Source organism: Hyla sarda, chromosome 2, assembly GCF_029499605.1.
Source record: "Hyla sarda isolate aHylSar1 chromosome 2, aHylSar1.hap1, whole genome shotgun sequence".
Lineage (NCBI taxonomy): Eukaryota > Metazoa > Chordata > Amphibia > Anura > Hylidae > Hyla > Hyla sarda.
In genome coordinates, this window is record NC_079190.1 from 400,295,725 (window position 1) to 400,318,421 (window position 22,697).

Consider the following 22,697-nt stretch of genomic DNA (forward strand, 5'->3'; position numbering starts at 1 on the left):
GCCGTTGTTAGAGGCAGGGCTCGACCCGCTATGACACGGGGATACGCCGTGGCTCCTGTGTTATAGTAATGGAGAGGACTTGGGAGAGTACCGGTACGTCCTTGGTTCTCAAGGGGTTAAGCACCCGGCAGACAAGAGGATTGAAAATCTGGCCAAACTCTCCTTTGAAGCAGTGGGTTCAGCTTTGCTTCATGCCTTCACCTCTGCTTGGGTGTCTAAAGCCCTTTCTGTCTGGGCTTCCCTTTGTCTGGGGCCCCTTCCGAAGATTTGGTTATCTTGCACTTTAACTCACCAATGCTGGGGACTACTTGTGCTCTTCTTCTCTGCAGTCTGCCCATTGTATGGCTTTTGCAACAGGTAACCTGGTGGCGATTCGTCGCAGATGCCGCTTCCAAGAAATCTCTCACTGAGCTTCCCTTCTCTGGGACCAGACTTATCGGGAAACGCCTGGATAAAAATATTTCTGAGGCTACTGGAGGTAAGAGCTCCTTATTACTGCAGAACAAGTCTCGCTGTTCCAATTCCCGCAGGAAATCAACCTCCTTCCGGTCCTTTTGGTCCTTTGGCTCAGGCAGCCAGACAGGCGCCCTCACAGGATAAGAAGACCCCTTTCTTCAAGGCTCGTCCCTCCTGGAAGTCAGATAACCGTTCCGGATATTTTAAGGCCTCCCTCCGCCTGAAGGGATGCCCCCACCCGAACACTCGAAGGAGGTCGTCTGTCCCTGGGAGGTCGTCTGTCCCTGTTCTGGGACGTTTGGTCTGCCCATTTGCAGGACTCTTGGGTCCGCGATGTTGTTTCCGACGGCTATCTGATCGAGTTCGCTTCCTTCCCAAGGGATCGCTTTTTTCGATCCCGCCCTCCTCACTCTCCTTCTTTAGCGGTGGCCTTTCGGGTTGCGCTTCGGACCCTTCTCGCTCCGGACCCTTCTCGCTCCGGACCCTTCTCGCTCAGGTAGTGATCATCCCAGTTCCTCCCAAGAAGCGTTTTTTTCAGTTCTATACCAACCTGTTCATCGTCCCCAAGAAAGGGGGCCCCACTGCCCGATCCTGGATCTGAAGCTTCTCAATCGTTATCTACTCCTGCGTCATTTCCGTATGGAGTCTCTCCGTTCTGTAGTGTCATCCATTGATCAGGGGGAGTTTTTTCCTTGGTTGATATCCGAGAGTCTTACCTTCACATCCCCATTTTTCCGGCACATCAGTGCTATCTCCGCTTCACAGTTCTGGAGGGCCATTTTCATTTTGTGGCCCTTCCTTTTGGCCTACCACAGCCCCAAGGGTCTTCACCAAGGTCCTGGCAGCAGTGATTGCCATCCTGCGAGCCTGTGGTGTGTCCGTTATCCCCTACTTGGATGACCTCCTGGTCAAGGCTCCAACCAAGAATCAAGAGACTCTCCGTCTCACTCTTCAGACATTGTCCCGTTTCGGCTGGGTGGTCAACCAGGACAAGTCCAACCTGATTCCTACCCAGTCTCTGATCTTCTTGGGACTCCAATTCGACATGGCGAACGCCAGGATTCGGCTTCTGCCGGACAAGCGCCGTGCTCTATCATCAGGAGTTCATCTTCTCTGGTGTAATGTTCCAGTTTCCATTCAGTTCTGCATGGAAGTCCTGGGTCGGATGGTGGCGGCCATGGAAGTCGTTCAATTCGCCCAGTTCCATTGTCGACTTCTTCAAATTTCTCTTCTGTCCCGGTAGGACAAGTCTCCTAGAAAGAGATCTGCAACCTCTGGGGCACTCCGGACGTGGACCTCTTTGCGTTCCGCCACAAACAGAAAGTTCCTTGCTTTGTCGCAAAGTCGCTAGATCCTCTGGCCCTAGCTGTAGACGCCCTAGTGATTCCCTGGTCGCACTTCGTCCTTCCCTATCTCTTTCCTCCTCTTCCTCTCCGGGTCCTGAGGAATCTCAAAGCGGAGGGTGTCCCCGCCATTCTTGTGACTCCAGACTGGCCCAGACGAGCGTGGTTCGACTAGTGTACGACCTACCCCTGCGCCTCCAAGTTTGTCCCGACCTGCTCTCTCAGGGTCCCCTTTGCCACTCCAAATTACTGTCACTGCATTTGACAGCTTGGCGGTGGAGACTGTGGTTCTAAGGGCCAGGGGGTTCTCTCCCCAAGTGACCCGCACAGTGATCAAGGCGCACAAGCCTTCCTCTGTGAAGATTTATCACTGTACTTGGTGGTCCTACTTTCGATGGTGTGAATCTCACTCCTTCTTCCCAGTTGTTCTCCTTCCATTGACTCCTTTCCTTTTCACAGTCTGGGCTGGAACCACGCTTGGCTCTAAGTTCCCTTAACCCCTTAACAACGCAGGACGTATATTTACGTCCTGCGCCGGCTCCCGCGATATGAAGCGGGGTCGCGCTGCCATCCGGCTTCGCATCGTGTCGCTCCCGGCGCTCATCAACGGCCGGGACCCGCGGCTAATACCACACATCGCCGATCGCGGCAATGTGTGGTATTAACCCTTTAGAAGCGGCGGTCAGCTTTGAAAAGAGAAAGTGAAAGTATCCCGGCTAGTCAGTAGGGCTGTTCGGGACCGCCGTGGTGAAATCGCGGCATCCCGAACAGCTTACAGGACACAGGGAGGGCCCTTACCTGCCTCCTCGGTGTCCGATCGACGAATGACTGCTCTGTGCCTGAGATCCAGGCAGGAGCAGTCAAGTGCCGATAACACTGATCACAGGCGTGTTAATACACGCCAGTGATCAGCATAGGAGATCAGTGTGTGCAGTGTTATAGGTCCCTATGGGACCTATAACACTGCAAAAAAAAAAAGTTTTAAAAAAGTGTAAATAAAGGTCATTTAACCCCTTCCCTAATAAAAGTTTGAATCCCCCCCCCTTTTCCCATAAAAAAAAATAAAACAGTGTAAATAAAAAAAAATAAACGTGGTATCGCCGCGTGCGTAAATGTCCGAACTATAAAAATATATCATTAATTAAACTGCATGGTCAATGGCATACGCGCAAAAAAAATTCAAAGTCCAAAAAAGCGTATTTTGGTCACTTTTTATACCATTAAAAATTAATAAAAAGTTTGATCAAAACAAAAATCGTACCGTTAAAAACTTCAGATCACAGCGCAAAAAATTTGCCCTCATACCGCCCTGTACGTGGAAAAATAAAAAAAGTTATAGGGGTCAGAAGATGACATTTTTAAACGTATAAATTTTCCTGCATGTAGTTATGATTTTTTCCAGAAGTACGACAAAATTAAACCTATATAAGTAGGGTATCATTTTAACCGTATGGACCTACAGAGTAATAAGGTGTAATTTTTACCAAAATATGCACTGCGTAGAAGCGGAAGCCCCCAAAAGTTACAAAATGACTTTTTTTCATCGATTTTGTCGCATAATGATTTTCCGTTTCGCCATGAATTTTTGGGTAAAATGACTAATGTCACTGGAAAGTAGAATTGGTGACGCAAAAAATAAGCCATAATATGGATTTTTAGGTGGAAAATTGAGAGGGTTATGATTTTTAAAAGGTAAGGAGGAAAAAATGAAAGTGGAAAAACCCTGAGTCCTTAAGGGGTTAAAGGGGTATTCCAAGAAAAAACTTTTTTTTTTATATATCAACTGGTTCCAGAAAGTTAAACAGATTTGTAAATTACTTCTATTAAAAAATCTTAATCCTTTCAGTATGCATGAGCTTCTGAACTTAAGGTTGTTCTTTTCTGTCTAAATGCTCTCTGATGACACGTGTCTCGGGAAACGCCCAGTGTAGAAGAGGTTTGCTATGAGGATTTGCTTCTAAACTGGGCGTTTCCCAAGACACGTGTCATCAGAGAGCACTTATACAGAAAAGAACAACCTTAACTTCAGAAGCTCATAAGTACTGAAAGGATTAAGATTTTTTTAATAGAAGTAATTTACAAATCTGTAACTTTCTGGAGCCAGCTGATAAATATAAAAAAGTTTTTTCCTGGATAACCCCTTTAAGGGTCAGGTGTCGGCTCTTTCCATTCTCTTTTTAGCGTCCCCTGGTGTCCGATTTTCACATCCGGACTTTTCTGCAGGGTGTTACTCATACGACTCCACCTTACAGATCCCCTACTCCCCCATGGGATCTGAATCTAGTTATTCGTGCCTTGAGGGTATTCCCTTCGAACCTCTCGGGATGTTTCTCTGCATATCCCTTTCCTGTAACGTGGCCTTCCTCATTGCGGTCACTTCCATTAGGAGAGTTTCGTAGCTGCCCGCTCTCTCCTGCCGTTCTCTTTATCTGGTTTTACACCAGGACAAGGTTGTTTTCCGTCCGGTTCCGTCCTTTTTGCCTAAGGTGGTCTCCGCCTTTCACCTCAACGAGGATATCGTCCTTCTGTCCTTTTGTCCAGCTCAATCCCATCCCAGGCAATGTTTGCTTCATGGTCTTGATGTGGTATGGCCGTTCAGATTTACCTTTTCAGTCACCTCTTCCTTTCTCCATTGTGACTTTCTTTGTGCTTGCGGAGTGTCGTTGTAAGGGACTCCCTGCTTTGAAGGCGACCATTTTGCGGTGGATCAGGTCTGCCATCTCTGATGCTTGCCGCTGCAAGGGGAAGACTCATCCCTTCAGGGTCTCAGCTCATTCCACTCATTCCGTCGGGGCTTCCTGGGCTCTCCGCAACAGGGCTTCGGCCTTGCAAATCTGTAAAGCTGCCACCTTGTCATCCTTGCAAATCTTTAAAGCGGCCACCTGGTCGTCCTTGCACACGTTTACGAAATTTTACCAGGTGCATACCTTGGCATCCGCTGATGCTGGTTTGGGTCGCAAGGTGTTGCAGGCGGCTGTGAACCAGCCTTCCACCTGAGTTACTTGAGTTTTTTCCCACTGTGGATACTACTTTGGTACATCCCATGGTATCTGTGTCTCCCAATGGAGCCGAACAAGAAAAGTAGATTTTTATACTTGCCATAACATCTTTCTCGGAGGATCCATTGGGGAACACAGCACCCACCCATTGTTCTGGAGTCCTTTGTCCCGTTACCTTTCCGAGCGTTGGTTCGGTTAATTTTTTACTGTGGTTTTCTCGAACAATTACTGTTTACTGTTTTTCCTGTCCGTCCTCTCCTACTTCTTTGGGACTTAACTGATAGCTCAGAGTCGATAGGCGGGGTATATCCTGCGCGGAGGGGATGAATTTTTCTTTTGTTGCCTAGTGTCAAGCCTCCTAGTGGCAGCAGCACATACCCACAGTCTCTGTGTCCCCCAGTGGTTTTCAGACAATGACAAATGAAGATGAAATAAAATCATACATTTGTGCATTGTTGCATGATGTTAAGCACCATTTATATCTTTCCTTGTAGAACTAAACAGCCAGCCTATAAGCTGGTGCAAAGTTGAAGCTATTGTGACTAAGCCTGATCTGGTGAATGTTGTTAAACACATGCCAGCACCTCCAGTTGTTGTCCTCTCTCTCAGCATGAAGACCGTTCAGAATGCAAAGACCCATCAAAATGAGGTATGAAGATTAGACATCTCTACAAATAAATGATTTACAAATAACACAAATGTTTTACCAGCTGAGCCCTTATTCTCCCTGAATGTACCAATAAATGTATACACATTTGACCAGTAGATGGTAATGTAGGCTGTAGGACAGCGTTTCCCGACCAGGGTGCCTCCAGCTATTGTAAAACTACAACTCCCAGCATGCCTGGACAGCCGGTGGATGTCCGGGAATGCTGGGAGTTTTAGTTTTGCAACAGCTTGAGGCACCCTGGTTGGGAAACACTGCTGTAGGAGCTGGTCAGATGTGATGACATCACTTGGGGCAGGGCTTGAGCGCAGAGACATGATCTAGCTATGCCTCTTAAGACAGCAGAGGATGATGTGTGGTCTCGGGAGAGATGGAGGAGCAGTAGAGCTGGACACAATATATGATTCATGCAAAAGCATGCTGAAGCCATTACAATTTGTGATAACACTATATTAGTAAAGTATATATCTTAGAGTGATAGTTCTATTTAAAGGGGTTCTCCGGTGCTTACACATCTTATCCCCTATCCAAAAGGTAGGGGATAAGATGCCTAATCATGGGAGTCCCGCCACTGGGGACCCCTGGGAACTTGCACGCGACACCCCGTTTGTAATCAGTCGCTCCGGGTTTGATTACCTACGACCGCAAGGCCGTCGGCGTGTGACATCACGCCTCCACCCCTGTGTGACGTCACGCTCCGCCCCTCAATGCAAGCCTGCGGGATGGGGCGTGACAAATATCACGCCCCCTCTCGTAGGCTTGCATTGAGGGGCGGAGCGTGACGTTGCACGTGGGCGGAGGCGTGACGGGCCAGCAATGGGCAATCTAGTCACCAAGGTAGTGCCATCCGGCAAACCCACCACACAAGTAGGCAGAGATCTAGCATTTATGCCCAGTAGCCCTCATTTTAGTACCGTATGGGACTGTAGTATTATGTCTATATTTTGTAATTTCTTTGCATACCCTTTATTTCAGATTGTTGCATTGGCTGCGCTAGTTCACCACAAGTTTCCTGTGGATAAGGCACCTCCACAGCCTCCATTCCAATCTCATTTCTGTGTCCTTACTACGCCCAGTGACTGCATTTTTCCATATGACCATAAAGAAGCTCTCAAACGAAAGGTAAATTCCCCTACAGCATATTCAATACACCTGTTACCAGTGATAGTATTTGTGTCCTGAGCATACTGGACAGTAGAAGAGTAGAGAGAGGCCTTCCAACCTCAGAAATTTCTGGTATGTCCATTGTGCCATAAGTTTCTGATGGGTACATGTCCCACTCTATATCATGGTCTCCACTTCTATGGGAGTCATGGAAATAGTTGGGCACACTGAAGCACCTTGATTTTTACAGAGCTCAGATTCTTCTGCTTCTATACACTGGTGTATGTAATTTGGTATTTTGTAAAATTGACCTATCTGTGCATTGAACACCTTTTTGCATTCATCTTCTTGTTTCTTTTTTTGATCAGAATGTTAATCTTGAAATTGCCCTAACTGAAAGGACTCTTCTGGGTTTTTTCCTTGCAAAAATACACAAAATTGATCCAGATGTTATTGTGGTGCGTATATTTTAAATACTTCAGTTATTGTTAAATGTTTGTTCAAAGGTATTGTTCATCACTTGTCTTGTGTACGAGTACACTAAATCTTGTGCAGCCTGTTCAGTTTTTATCAGTTTAAGGGTGCGTTCACACTGCGGAATCTCTGCCTGCGAAATTCCATCAGGCGTCCGCTACCGAAAATACTTCGGCGGTAGCACCGCGGGGCACTGCACCATCATTATTGATGGCTATGCATTATATTTTAGGAAATATTAGAAGTAAAAATTCTGGAGCCTTCTGCTTAGAATTCTGTGCTTTGCCGTTCCTCAGTTATTCCTACCAGATGTTTAGTAATAAATTGATAATTAAGAGTTGCCAGTTGGGATGTGTCCCACACTGCTTAGAAAGCCATATTGTGTAACAAGGGGGATGGTAACACAGAGGAGTGCCGCAGTACAGAGTTGCTGTTTTAAAAGAAATACATGTATTTTCTAAAATAGATTTTTCAAAAATACTGATGGTCCTCTTTCATGAAATGAGTGCAGTAACTACAGACCTCTGGTGTTATGTTTATCTTTTTTAAATGTTTGGGGAGCAGTTTTAATTTAAGGCATTGTTGTTTTTTTTGTATTTTTTCAAACCAAATTTCTTGTGCCAGTTTTTACTGATACACACTCCCAAACTACTTTTTGTAATTTTTTTTTTCCCCCTAAGGGTCATGATATTTATGGCTTTGATCTTGAAGTTCTGCTCCAAAGGATTAATTTATGTAAAGTTCCTTTTTGGTCCAAAATTGGTCGACTTAGACGATCAACTATGCCAAAACTTGGGGTAAGTTTAATCCATATTACTTAAAGGCAAATTTTTCAGACAGTTTTAGATGAGTTCTATTTTTCATATTAATATTATGCAACCCTATGTCCTCAATGTGTTTCAAAAATAATAAATATGAGTCTAATGTAGCAACTATACTTTTTGCTCAAATTTATTAAAGTTCTTCGGTAGGGTAATACAAAAAAATAAAAAAAACACCACATAGTTTTTTTTTTTTTTTTAAACTAATTCTTTTTGTTTATAACCTATAGGGTCGCAGTGGTTTTGCTGAAAGAAATGCAGCATGTGGTCGAATAATTTGTGATATTGAGATTTCTGCCAAGGAGTTAATCCGCTGTAAAAGCTACCATTTGTCTGAACTGGTTCATCATGTGCTAAAAACTGAACGTGTTATGATTCCTCCAGAACATATTCCTAATGCATACAGGTATTGTTAAATTTAGCTTGTCTTGTTTCTGACCTGTATGTAAGATTTAAAGAGTTACTGTCCTTTTTTAAAAAATGTTTTCATTAAAGCTAGTGATATGTCAATAGTTTTTAACCCCTTCCCGCAGAATGTCATATATAAACGCCGGGTTGTGCAGTGCGTTCGCGCATCCCGGCGTTTATAAATGACATTCAGTTAACCCGGCGATGCGCAGCATCGCACGGGTTAACTGGCAGAAGTCCCGCTGTTTCCAGCAGGGGACAACTTCTGCTTCACCCCCAGGACCATCCATTGATGGTCCTGGTCAGCGATCACTGTGATTGGTCCCTGTGGACCAATCACAGTGATCTGGGGTGAAAGTTGAGATCCCCCGCACTGCCCGCCCCTGGAAGTCGAGCAGAACGGGGGACGAAAGCTGCAGGGGCTCGCGGGGACCTGCGGCATTCGGGGGGAACACGTGGGGACCGGCGGACTTACCTGGAGCAGCGGCGGGACAGAGGAGCAGCGGCAGGACCGGCCACGTGGACGAGCAGCGACGGGTAAGTATGTAGTCCTCAGAGGCAGCAGTGAAGATCTTCACTGCTGCTTCTAGGAGTCTGAAAACTACAACTCCCAGCATGCCTAGACAGCCTTTGGCTGTGTGGGCATGCTGGGAGTTGTAGTTTTGCAACATCTGGAGGGCCCCAGTTTGGAGACCATTGTATAATGGTCTCCAATCTGTGCTCTTCCAGCTGTTGCAAAACTACAACTCCCAGTATGCACTGACTGTCCAGGCATGCTGGGAGTTTTAGTTCAGCAATATCTGGCCCTTCAGATGTTGCCGAACTACAACTCCCAGCATGCCCTTCAGCTGTCTGGGCATGCTGGGAGTTGTAGTTTTGCAACAACTGGAGACACACTGGTTGGGAAACATTGTCTGTTTCTAACTCAGTGTTTCCTAACCTGTGTGCCTCCAGCTGTTGCAAAACTATGACTCCCAGCATGCACTAACAGACCATGCATGCTGGGAGTTGTGGTTTTGCAACAGCTGGTGCAAACCCCCGCCACCCCCGTGAATGTACAGGGTACATTGACATGGGCGAGGCTTTTACAGTGGGCGCTGGGAAACTCGCTGTAATCCCCCGCCCATGTGACTGTACCCTAAAAACACTACACTACACTAACACAAAATAAAATAAAAAGTTAAAAACACTACATATACACATACCCCTACACAGCCCCCCTCCCCCAATAAGAACGTCCGGTACACCACTGTTTCCAAAGCAGAGCCTCCAGCTGTTGAAAAACAACAACTCCCAGTATTGCCGGACAGCCGTGGACTGTCCACGCATGCTGGGAGTTTTGCAACAGCTGGAGGCACCCTGTTGGCAATCACTGGTGTAGAATACCCCTATGTCCACCCCTATGCAAAACCCTAATTTAGGCCTCAAATGCACATGGCGCTCTCACTTTGGAGCCCTGTCGTATTTCAGGGCAACAGTTTAGGGTCACATATGGGGTATCGCTGTACTCGGGAGAAATTACGTTACAAGGTTTGGGGGGCTTTTTCTTTAACCCTTCATGAAAAGGAAATGTTGGGGTCTACACCAGAATGTTAGTGTAAACATTTTTTATTTTTTACACTAACATGCTGATGTTGCCCTATACTTTACATTTTCACAAGAGGTAAAAGGGAAAAAAGCCCCCCAAAATTTGTAACGCAATTTCTCCCGACTACAGAGATACCCCATATGTGAGCGCAAAGGGCTCTGGGGGCGCACAACAAGGCCCAGAAGGGAGAGCGCACCATGTACATTTGAGGTGATTTGCACAGGGGTGGCTGATTGTTACAGCGGTTTTGACAAACGCAAAAAAATCAAAACCCCACATGTGACCCCATTTCGGAAACGACACCCCTCACGGAATGTAATGAGGGGTGCAGTGAGAATTTACCCCCCACAGGTGTCTGACGGATCTTTGGAACAGTGGTCCGTGAAAATGAAAACTTGTACAGCCCACTGTTCCAAAGATCTGTCAGACACCAGTGGGGGGCAAATGCTCACTGTACTCCTTGTTACGTTCCTCAAGGGGTCTAGTTTCCAAAATGGTATGCCATGTGTTTTTTTTTTTTTTTTTTTTGCTGTTCTGGCACCTTAGGGGCTTCCTAAATGCGACATGCTCCCCGAGCAAAATTTGCTCTCAAAAAGCCAAATATGACTCCTTCTCTTCTGAGCATTGTAGTTCGCCCATAGTGCACTTCAGGTCAACTTATGGGGTACCTCCATACTCAGAAGAGATGGGGTTACAAATTTTGGGGGGTATTTTCTGCTATTAACCCTTGCAAAAAGGTGAAATTAGGGGGGAAACACACATTTTAGTGGAAAATTTTTATTAATTTTTTTACATATGCAAAAGTCCTGAAACACCTGTGGGGTAATAAGGCTCAATTTATTCCTTATTACATTCCTCAAGGGGTCTAGTTTCCAAAATGGTATGCCATGTGTTTATTTTTTTGCTGTTCTGGCACCATAGGGGCTTCCTAAATGTGACATGCCCCCCGAGCAAAATTTGCTCTCAAAAAGCCAAATATGACTCCTTCTCTTCTGAGCATTGTAGTTCGCCCATAGTGCACTTCAGGTCAACTTATGGGGTACCTCCATACTCAGAAGAGAAGGGGTTACAAATATTGGGGGTATTTCCTGCTATTAACCCTTGGAAAAATGTGAAATTTGGGGGGAAACACACATTTTAGTGAAAAAAAATATTTTTTTTTTTTACATATGCAAAAGTCGTGAAACACCTGTGGGGTATTAAGGCTCACTTTATTCCTTGTTATGTTCCTCAAGGGGTCTAGTTTCCAAAATGGTATGCCATGTGAGGGTTTTTTGCTGTTCTGGCACCATAGGGGCTTCCTAAATGCAACATGCCCCCCAAAAACCATTTCAGAAAAACGTACTCTCCAAAATCCCCTTATCGCTCTTTCCCTTCTGAGCCCTCTACTGCGCCCGCCGAACACTTTACATAGACATATGAGGTATGTGCTTACTCGAGAGAAATCAGGCTACAAATATAAGTATACATTTTCTCCTTTTACCCCTTGTAAAAATTAAAAAATTGGGTCTACAAGAACATGCGAGTGTAAAAAATGAAGATTGTGAATTTTCTCCTTCACTTTGCTTCTATTCCTCTGAAACACCTAAAGGGTTAAAATGATGACTGAATGTCATTTTGAATACTTTGGGGGGTGCAGTTTTTATAATGGGGTCTTTTGTGGGGTATTTCTAATAAGAAGACCCTTCAAATCCACTTCAAACCTGAACTGGTCCCTGAAAATAGTGAGTTTGAAAATTTTGTGAAAAATTGGAAAATTGCTGCTGAACTTTGAAGCCCTCTGGTGTCTTCCACAAGTAAACACTCGTCACTTTTATGATCCATTTTTATTGGGGAGGGGAGGGAGTCTGTGTAGGGGTATGTGTATATGTAGTGTTTTTTCTTTTTTATTTTATTTTTTGTGGTAGTGTAGTGTTTTTAGGGTACAGTCGCACGGGCGGGGGTTCACAGTAGTTTCTCGCTGGCAGTTTGAGCTGTTGCAGAAAATTTGCTGCAGCTCAAACTTGCAGCCAGATACTTACTGTAATCCTCCGCCCATGTGAGTGTACCCTGTACATTCACATTGGGGGGGACATCCAGCTGTTGCAAAACTACAACTCCCAGCATGCGCTGACACTGTACATGCTGAGAGTTTTAGTTTTGCAACAGCTGTAGGCAGACTGGTTATGTATCACTGAGTTTGTGACCTTACTCAGTGTTTCAAAACCAGTGTGCCTCCAGCTGTTGCAAAACTACAACTCCCAGCATGTACGGTGCATGGTGTAAGGTGACTGCTGGGAGTTGTAGTTTGCAACAGCTGGAGGCACACCGGTCGTGAAACACTGAGTTAGGTAAAAAAAAAAAAAAAAAGGGTTTCACAACCAGTGTGCCTTCAGCTGTTGCAAAACTACAACTCTCAGCAGTCACCGACAGCCAACGGGCATGCTGGGAGTTGTAGTTATGCAACCAGCAGATGCACCACTACAACTCCCAGCATGCACTTTAGCTGTTTGTGCAAGCTGGGAGTTGTAGTTATACAACAGCTGAAGGTACACTTTTCCATAGAAAAAATGTGCCTCCAGCTGTTGCAAAACCATAAGTCCCAGCATGCCCATAAGGGAATGCTGGGAGTTGTGGTGGTCTGCCTCCTGCTGTTGCATAACTACAGCTCCCAGCATGCCCTTTTTGCATGCTGGGAGCTGTTGCTAAGCAACAGCAGGAGGCTGTAACTCGCCTCCTGCTGCTGCTCCGTAGCAGGACTGTCCCTCGCCGCCGCCCCTGGGGCCCCGATCCCAACATGGACGCCGGGGATCGGGGTCCCCAGCACCCGGGGTCGTCTTCCCGCTCACGCCCTCCGGAAGAGGGGCGGAGCGGGTGCGGGAGTGACACCCGCAGCAGGGGCCCTGATTGGTCGGCCGGTAATCCGGCCGACGAATCAGGGCGATCGTGAGGTGGCACCAGTGCCACCTCACCCCTGCAGGCTCTGGCTGTTCGGGGCCGTCAGAGACGGCCCCGAACAGCCAGTAATACCGGGTCACTGGAGACCCGATTGACCCGGAATCGCCGCAGATCGCTGGACTGAATTGTCCAGCGATCTGCGGAGATCGCCGACATGGGGGGGCATAATGACCCCCCTGGGCGATATGCCGGGATGCCTGCTGAACGATTTCAGCAGGCATCCGGCTCCGGTCCCCAACCGGCTAGCGGTGGGGACCGGAATTCCCACGGGCGTATGGATACGCCCTGCGTCCTTAAGGGCTCGGAATGCAGGGCGTATCATTACGCCCTGTGTCCTTAAGAGGTTAAAGGTGTGGGTCCAGGTTTAGACCCTCATTGATTGCTGGGATGAATGAGTTGCTGCCAAGTCCGTCCACCTGAGGAGAGCCTATGACAAAGGGCACATCTCTTTTCCTAGCACTTCTTTTATATTTCATTAGTATTAGTATTCATATCATTAGTATATAATCAATTCGTATCACCATAAGCTAGGTTTCTAAGTTCTTTACAAATATTTGGCTAGCCATGTTAATGCAAACCATACAGTGTAAATGCTCATTGCATTGGACCATTGCCTGTAGTGGTAAATGCAAGTGGAATACTAGAATATTTCTGTCCTTATTAAACTTGCAGTTCACATCAGGCACTTTAGTTTTCAAGCATCTGACATGAGGATTTTTTTTATTTTTATTGGAACAACATGAAAATTGTTCCTTCTTATTTTTATCTTCCAACACCACAAATATTCCATTTAACGATACAGTGCACCTCTGCTTCTAACCTTGGATAGGTTATATTGAAGACATTCAAAATAAAAATTGTCTTTAGTATAAAAAATATATGCTGACAAGTATATATTCGGCTCAGTGACCTGACCAATCTAGTAAACAACAACCTTTATAATGGAAGAGGCTGCTTTTACATTGAAAATAATGCATGGGGAGAAACTTAAATGATACATCACTTTGGCTCTTTGCGAACATGACAGACGGAGTGATTTTTTTTAAATGTAAGAGCTACATATTCCATTATAGAAGATTAGTCAGGACATTGAACTAAATACATCCTGAAATTGCTCTTACCTTGCACAGGAATTTTAAGATTTTGTCAACTTGTGTTTGTTTGACCTCTGAAAATTCAAGGTAAATCTAGATTCATATTTTAATTTGTTCTTTGAAAATCTAAAGGATTCAGTCCTAGGTAAGCTGCTATTCTCTTGCAATGCTAATAAATAGAATGAATTTGATCTCTTATTCTAGCATCCTTTTTTATGCTGACGCTTGATTCACTTTAAAGACCAGTGGATAAAAAAAAAGGATATTAGTAAAGACCGCCTTCAATCGCACACTTTTATTTTTTAAAAGCAAAAAAACTACCAATGTTTTTAATGCTGCTTTTTACTAGAATTCTTAGTGGTACATACATTTTTTTATTTTATTTATTTTGTACATGAGTTATGAGAAAATTGGCAGACAAAAAACATACTTAGTGACTTCAGCGTTATGATATACAGATTTAGTTTTTGGCACCTATTGTAGTATTTTTATGTCCACTTTCCAATATTTTGCCATAGTTTAGTTTAAAGTCACAACTGGCTAGTGGTGATACAGTTTTTTTTACTGAAAAGATCACTGTGAAGAAATTCTGTATTGCGATTAAAATAGGCAACTTAATATTAATTTATTGGGTAAATTGAATAATTTGCAAACCTATTTTTTCTAGAACTTTGTTAAAGGGAAACTGTCATCCCGTTCACCCACACTAAACCCAATACACTGGGTTATAGTGCAGGTGAACAGGAGACAGATTCATGGTCACTGACTAACATGCGTACCTGCAGCCCGGAGCATAAATATTAAAATTCACATGGCGGGCCCGCCTCCAATGCACAATTCGCCGAAGAAAGAAGCAGAACTTCCGAGGCACTGGACCAAAGGTACAGAAGTTAGTCTCCTGTTCACTTGTACTATAACCCAGTGTATTGGGTTTAGTGTGAGTTAACAGGATGACTGTTTGCCTTTTAAAGGGGTACTCCGCCCCTAGACATCTTATCCCCTATCCAAAGGATAGGGAGGGGATAAGATGTCAGATCGCCGCAGTCCCGCTGATGGGGATCCCCGCTGCGGCACTGTGCTATCATTACAGCACAGAGCGAGCTCGTTCTGCACGTAATGACGGGCAATACAGGGGCCGGAGCATCAATACGTCACGGCTCCGCCCCTCGTGATGTCACGGCCCGCCCCTTTCAATACAAGTCTATGGGAGGGGGCGTGGCGTTCGGCACGCCCCCTGCCATAGACTTGCATTAAGGGGACGGGCCATGATGTCACGAGGGGCGGAGCCATGACGTCACGCTGCTCCGTCCCCTGTATCGAACCTGAGCGAACTCTCTCTGTGCTGTAATGATAGCGGGGTGCCCAACAATAGTTTCTTGACAAATATTTGCATTCATGCGAACTGAAAATACACACAGTAGAAAAAGAGCCTGTATGGGAACCCAGCCTGTGGGAGTTTTATGAAACTAGTGGAGGGAACAAATAGGATGGTTGCCCATAGCAAGCAAGCAGGTTGCCGCCCCCCCCCCCCTTTTTTTTTCTCTCCAAAGAGATGTAGAGAAGGGAGTGTAGGGATCTGGTAGCTATGATCTGCTAAACTGCTTTAATGGAAATATTTAAATAACCTTCTTACTGTACTGTTGTACCTACAGTGATTCCTCTCAACTTCTGTACATGCTGGAGAACACTCTCATAGATGCCAGGTTCATATTGCAGATCATGTGCGAGTTGAATGTTCTTCCCTTGGCCTTACAGATCACCAACATAGCAGGAAATGTCATGGTAATTATCTCCTTGTTTTATTCTCTTGATAATTTAAAGGGTAGCTCCCACCATCCTATTTTTTTTTTCTGTCCCTGCCTATTGCCAATCTATCCCTAACCCCCTCCCTGCTTTTAATTTTAATTTTTACTATGTTAAAATTAACTTTTTGTCTGCCTGGTAGTGTGCTCACTACAGGGCAGACTTCACCAGCAGGCACCACGTCACTGATGCCTGCTGGGGGGGGGGTACTTCCGCCCCTAAGTTTATGTACACAGGGTGCCTCCAGCTGTTTCACCACTACAACTCCCAGCTTGCTCTGCCATATATTGGCTGTCAGGGCATGCTGGGAGTTGTAGTAGTGAAACAGCTGGAGGCACCCTGCGCAGATAAACTATAAGTTAGTGCTATTAGAGATATATTGTAATACATAAGTACTGCAACATATCAAAAAATAAAGTTGGTGACAGTGCCCATTTAAAAGATGTATTCCCAAATTGCAAAGTTATCCCCTATCCACAGGATCCGTTCCTTGATTCCCAAACCACTGGTCATCAGGGTTGTCACTGCAGCTTCACACATCCCTACCAGCCTTCATTGATAAAATCTCTCTGTGTATTGGGAGTAATCTAGCAATCAATGCTGGTGAAGCAGACAGAAGCCACTGGGGACCTCCCAAATGACCTGTGGTGATAACAAATTCCCTTTAATATTTAATAATTATTTGTTGTGTCCGTGTGTTCTGTGCAGTCCATGATCTTAACACTGCTGGCATTGGTTGCACAAAGCTCTCCTTATTTTTCTGAAAATTAAACAAAAATAGGTCCAATCTAATATAAAATCTCAAATCATGTGGTAATTGCTGCAAGTGTATTCATGTTGTGTGCTGTAGTAACCGTGGATGTGCTTTATATTTATTTTCTGTTCTAAAACTTTAGAAGAAAGGATGAAGTGTTCTTTAATTTTTAATTGACTGTAACTCCTACTTGTCATATAATCTTCCCAACCATCCAGTATCCCATTCCATGTTGTGCCTTCACAAAATAGTTTGAAGTCTGTCTAGCCTTTCATTCTGAGATCTTTTATGTTTTTTCCCTCCTTTCCCCTTTCCATCCAGTGAGTACATCAAATTCAGCTTGAAATTTCTAATGACTAGAAATGATCTAGTTTCATAGCATGTCGCTCTTACTGAATCAAGCGACTGTAACAAACTGACTCCGTTGACAGAGATGATGTGTCTTGTCAGTGTATTCATCTCTCCAAAATCATGTTGAGCTGGTTTAAAAGGAAAGTGTCATTTTGTGTGCCATTTCATTCCAAAAACTTGTTCTCTGTAACAAGTAAATGTCTTTCTATATTTTGAAGGTAGAATGTTTGACTCTGGCATTTTCTTTGTGAAACAACCTTCTGTGCTGTACAGGTTTTATAGAACATCTTCATTAGGGTACCTGTAGCCACTTTCTTCTCTGTTTGGGGCACTCTCATAGCTAGACAGTTAGTGTCCCATTTTAGTAGTTGTTTTCTTAAACTCTTTTTTTTTTTTTTTGCCATATTAATTTATTTCCTCTTTTATTTGCCATATTTATTTCCTCTAAGTTGAAGATTATATATATATATATATATCTATCTATATCTCAATGTGTGTATGTGTAAATACATACAAATATGTATATAGCTTTTTTATGCATTGATATATATTTTTTATTTGATTAAAGTCAAGGACACTGATGGGTGGACGCTCTGAACGAAATGAATACCTTCTGCTTCATGCGTTCTATGAAAATGACTTTTTAGTACCTGACAAGCAGGTTTTTAAGAAAACTCAGCAGGTTGTGGTAAGTATCTTGTTGAGTGCTGAATACTGATATATTATGATATGGTACCGTATCTTATGTTATCTTCAGCTAAGATAAAAAAAAATTTTTTTTAAATCGCTATAAATTTTTATAACTGTAATACTGTAAATAGTTCACATTAGCTTCAGTAAATGTTCAGTAAAGTTACAATGATATTTAGACTATATTATAAAGAGTGACATCAGAGTAGCCAGTAAACATGTTTTGTTGGCCCACCTGGAGGCCTTTTGAAAGCAAATGTTCAACTGCTTATGTAGATAAATGTAATTGTTGAAAGTTCATGCAAAGTTTTACGCACTTCCCATGTCAGTAGTGCTTCATGTTCTTCTTTTTATTTCAAGAAGAAATCTGGTGGTACAACAGCAGGAATAGTGAGTGGGCTTTGGAAGTGACTGACTGTCCACTAGTCACCCTTGTGCCCCTCTATTACTCTTTCTTCTTTTTGTACTGAGTTTTGTCTTTGTTCACATTGTACAGGGTGGGCCATTTATATGGATACACCTTAATAAAATGGGAATGGTTGGTGATATTAACTTCCTGTTTGTGGCACATTAGTATATGTGAGGGGGGGGGAAACTTTTCAAGATGGGTGGTGACCTTGGTGACCATTTTGAAGTCAGCCATTTTGAATCCAACTTTTGTTTTTTCAAAAGGAAGAGGGTTATGTGACACATCAAAATTATTGGGAATTTCACAAGAAAAACAATGTTGTGCTTTGTTTTAATGTAACTTTATTCTTTCATGAGTTATTTACAAGTTTCTGACCACTTATAAAATGTGTTCAATTTGCTGCCCATTGTTTTTGATTGTCAATACAACCCTCTTCTCCCACTCTTCACACACTGATAGCAACACCGCAGGAGAAATGTTAGCACAGGCTTCCGGTATCCGTAGTTTCAGGTGCTGCACATCTCATATCTTCACAGCATAGGCAATTGCCTTCAGATGACCCCAAAGATAAGTCTAAGGGAGTCAGATCGGGAGACCTTGGAGGCGATTCAACTGGCCCACGACCACCAATCCACTTTCCAGGAAACTGTTCATCTAATAATGCTTGGACCTGCCACCCATATTGTGGTGGTGCACTATCTTGCTGGAAAAACTCAGGGAACGTGCCAGCTTCAGTGCATAAAGAGGTAAACACATCATCATGTAGCAATTTCGCATATCCAGTGGCCTTGAGGTTTCCATTGATGAAGAATGGCCCCACTATCTTTGTACTACATATACCACACCTTACCATCAATTTTTGTGTTCCAACAGTCTTGGAGGGATCTATCCAATGTGGGTTAGTGTCAGACCAATAGCGGTGGTTTTGTTTGTTAACTTGACCATTCACACAAAAGTTTGCCTAATCACTAAACAAAATCTTCTGCGTAAACTGAGGGTCCTGTTCCAATTTTTGTTTTGCCCATTCTGCAGCACCTGAAACTACGGATACCGGAGGCCTGTGCTAGCATTTCTCCTGCGGTGTTGCTATCAGTGTGTGAAGAGTGGGAGAAGAGGGTTGCATTGGCAATCCAACACAATGGGCAGCAGATTGAACACATTTTATAAGTGGTCAGAAACTTGTAAATAACTCATGAAAGAATAAAGTTACGTTAAAACCAAGCACGTCATTGTTTTTCTTGTGAAATTCCCAATAAGTTTGATGTGTCACATGACCCTCTTCCTATTGAAAAAACAAAAGTTGGATTTAAAATGGCTGACTTCAAAATGGTCACAACCCATCTTGAAAAGTTCCCCCCCCCTCACATATACTAATGTGCCACAAACAGGAAGTTAATATCACCAACCATTCCCATTTTATTAAGGTGTATCCATATAAATGGCCCACCCTGTAGATTAATGTATGCAGATTAATGTAATGCAGATTAATGTAATGTTTTTGCTTCTATGAGATCTGCACTCTATTGCTACAGGCTGCCAAAGGCAGACTGTATCAATTGCCAACTCACGGCCTACACTGAGCGATATGACCACTGGACCACCAGATTTGTGTGCCATGACTGTTTATTGCTGCACCATTAAATTATGGACATCAGAGTGATCTCTGATGTCCGTCATACTGGCAGGTATCAGCGGCAGGTAACAGCCAGTACCTGTCGGGTATGACACACAGACCCGGCTCCTGGTCATACTGCCTCATTCAACCCATTAAGTAAGTGTACGCCATAGGTTGGGAAAGGGATCACTCTGCAGCAGTATGCTGCAATTCAGAAAGCTCAGGCTAGTCATCTCAGCAACTAGAAAGATTCTGGTATCAGACACGCACAGCTCACCTGCCCATAGAAACGGCAGCTCTCTCCACATCATTCAGCCCTTGCTTCTCTACTCTGCCGCTCACTCCGTTCCTTGATTCTGTGAAGAGACTACGACCAGTTTCGTCCTTTACACATGATAATGTGCTGTTGGGCTGAACCTCAGACTCAAGAGGGAGAAAGAGTGGACAGGTGTAATTTTCCATGTTGAAAGCTTCAGGATTGCATGCTGTCCTCCTGGCTGTTGGGCATGCCACTCGCTTCAGTATATTTGCATTTAACTGCCTGTGCACACAAATCACAGGGCTGACCTGAACCTTGGAACCAGAATGAAATTAGTCATCTTGGTGCTTGGGATTTGTTGAGTCCTGGTCTAAGGAAACCTCTATTGAGTAGGTCCACCCATGGGCAAATAACTTGAGTGGCAATAGCGCAAAACTAGGGAAACCCAACAAACTAAAATGAAAAGTGAGAGAAAAAGGGAGACATTAGAGATTAAGAATGGAGGACATCAGAAGAGGGACAGGGCAAGAGGAACCTCTAAAGACAAAATAAAAAAAAAAACTATATGAACCAAAAAACTGTGTGCACATAGTGTAAAAGCGTGATTCCTGTGCCATTTAGTATCCTTTGTTGTGAATATTTCCAGTTTGAGGACCTTAGCTTGTTGAGGCCTGGTGAACTTAAGTAAAATTGTTTAAGTGCAGAAATATATGTCATCTATGAACTGGTTGCCCATGCACCCAACCTGCATGTGAAGCCAAGCTCCATTCCAATCCTCTTCCTGTACCTTTCCCTCCCTCCTGCGACCATTTCTTTTCTCTGCTGCCAAATTTCTTTAAAATTTACTGCCCTCCTCCTGCTTTGGCAGCAGCCCAGCTTCTTCTTTTTACTGGCAGGTAGTAACCATGGACGCCAGTTTCCTTGACTAGGGAGAAGTCCGGCAGGATTGGATGACTCCTGAGTTGGCTATGTCCTGGAACATCGGTCAATCCACCTTTTTCTCTTACGTTGGCATTTAGACCTCTGAGGCTTTCCCTTTATTTTAGAGAGGATTTATATCTTGGCCGTGATGTACATAAAACACCAGAGTGGGACCCTCAGCATGTCCGCCATGTCTATCATAACCCTCCTCCTGACCTTGGCAAAACAGTGGGTCTCAACCTTGTCAGCGGTGCATGCCCCTGAGGTGAAAAACTCGGTTGCAGACTGGAGTTGGTGTGCTGCATGCGCACCAACCCCAGAGAGTCCCTCTGCTCCCTAATTTCCTCTCCCAGATCTCCCATAGGTATGCGCCTCGTACGTTGACCTAATAGTGTCCCGAGCTTTAGCTTCGGATGCCCTGATGATTCTATGAACTTAGTAATGGAAAAAATGACCTTTCATCTGGTGCTCGGGGATCCAAGGAGATCTCACAACCAGGTCATGGAGGTGGATAAGAATTCAAGCTTTATTAGTATACAACAACACGTTTCGGGGTTAGCATACCCCTTCTTCAGATTGACAGATCACAAATCTTTGGATCCATCCTGAAGACCTGTTGGCTTGCACGGATTCCTCTATTATTTCCTCAGACTGAGGTTATATGCGTATTAATATACGCTCCAGGTGAGCGGCCATTCATTAGACCCCTTACTTGTCCCCACTTTACGTGGGTTTTTGAAATAATTTTTAGGGTAATGCATTAAGCGCCTCCTTGGGCCTTTTCTTTTTTCTTTTGCTTGCTGATGATTCTATGGCAGCAATTCCCCCTTCAATATCTTCTGCTTTCGCTTCTCTTGTTGCTGGTGTTGAAGAAAATCAAGGAAGAAGGACTTCCGGTGATCCTGGTGGCTCCTGGCCCAGGAGTCTCTACTCCTGGTACGCACAACTGGGCAACCTAGTCCCCCAATGTTCCATGGCTGCTTCCTGATGTCCTCTCCCAGGGACACTCTCTGCCACCCCAATTACCAATCTCTTTGTTTAGTGTTGTGGATGTTGAGACCTGGGTACTAAATACTGGGGATTTCTCGATGTGGTCATTGAGACCATGACCAAGGCCTAGTAGCTAGCATCCTCAAGAATCTGCCATTCTGTCTGGAAGGTCTACTTCCTTTTGGTGCAAATAATTTGTTAGGCGCAATCTGCTCGGAAATGCATTGCAGTCTCTTAAGGCACATTTCCGAGTGGTCCTAGTGGCAGTTTTTTCTGTCATCACCTGCTGCCCAAGAAATCTCCATCCCGAATTTCTCTGGGCACAGATTCAGTAGTGTGAATAAGCCCTTACAGGTGAGATGTTCACTGAAAAAATTCCCAACTTTAGGCAGTCAAACCTTCTGCTCTGACTTTGATACTTGAACGATAAAAAACAAATTCTAGACTCGCACATTGAGTGTCACCTTATGTGATGTATTATCCCCTACCTATTATATGTAGATATACATTAGTATTAGCATTCTGCTTTTTTGAATCCTGCTAATAAAACAAATACGTTCGGTAAGTGGCCCAAACATAGCCAATAAAGTGAATGGACCCACTGCAGTACCGTATATACTCGCGTATAAACCGACCAGAATATAATCCGAGGCCCCTAATTTCACCCCAAAATCCCAGTATAAGCCTAGGGTGGGAAATACATCATCCCCCCTGTCATCATCCAGACCCCCGTCATTAACACCCTCATCATCATCACCGCCTGTCATCATCCCCTTGTCATCATCCCACACCCCCCCCCCTTCATCATCCCCTTGTCATCATCCCACACCCCCCTTCATCATCCCCTTGTCATCATCCCACACCCCCCCTTCATCATCCCCTTGTCATCATCCCACACCCCCCTTCATCATCCCCTTGTCATCATCCCACACCCCCCCTTCATCATCCGCTTGTCATCATCCCACACCCCCCTTGTCATCATCCCACACCCCCCCTTCATCACCCCACAGCCCC

The 22,697-nt window shown here is 44.4% G+C and overlaps 1 protein-coding gene across 1 annotated transcript in view; it reads left to right on the top strand.

Moving 5' to 3' along the window:
- POLA1 (DNA polymerase alpha 1, catalytic subunit) overlaps positions 1–22,697 on the top strand; it is a gene marked incomplete in the record, with an annotated part of 464,240 nt that overhangs the window by 116,958 nt on the left and 324,585 nt on the right. Inside the window, 7 exon segments of the mRNA XM_056558791.1 lie at positions 5,293–5,447; positions 6,441–6,587; positions 6,938–7,027; positions 7,724–7,840; positions 8,095–8,270; positions 15,544–15,673; positions 17,368–17,487. Of these exon segments, the coding sequence (XP_056414766.1) occupies positions 5,293–5,447; positions 6,441–6,587; positions 6,938–7,027; positions 7,724–7,840; positions 8,095–8,270; positions 15,544–15,673; positions 17,368–17,487 (935 nt within the window).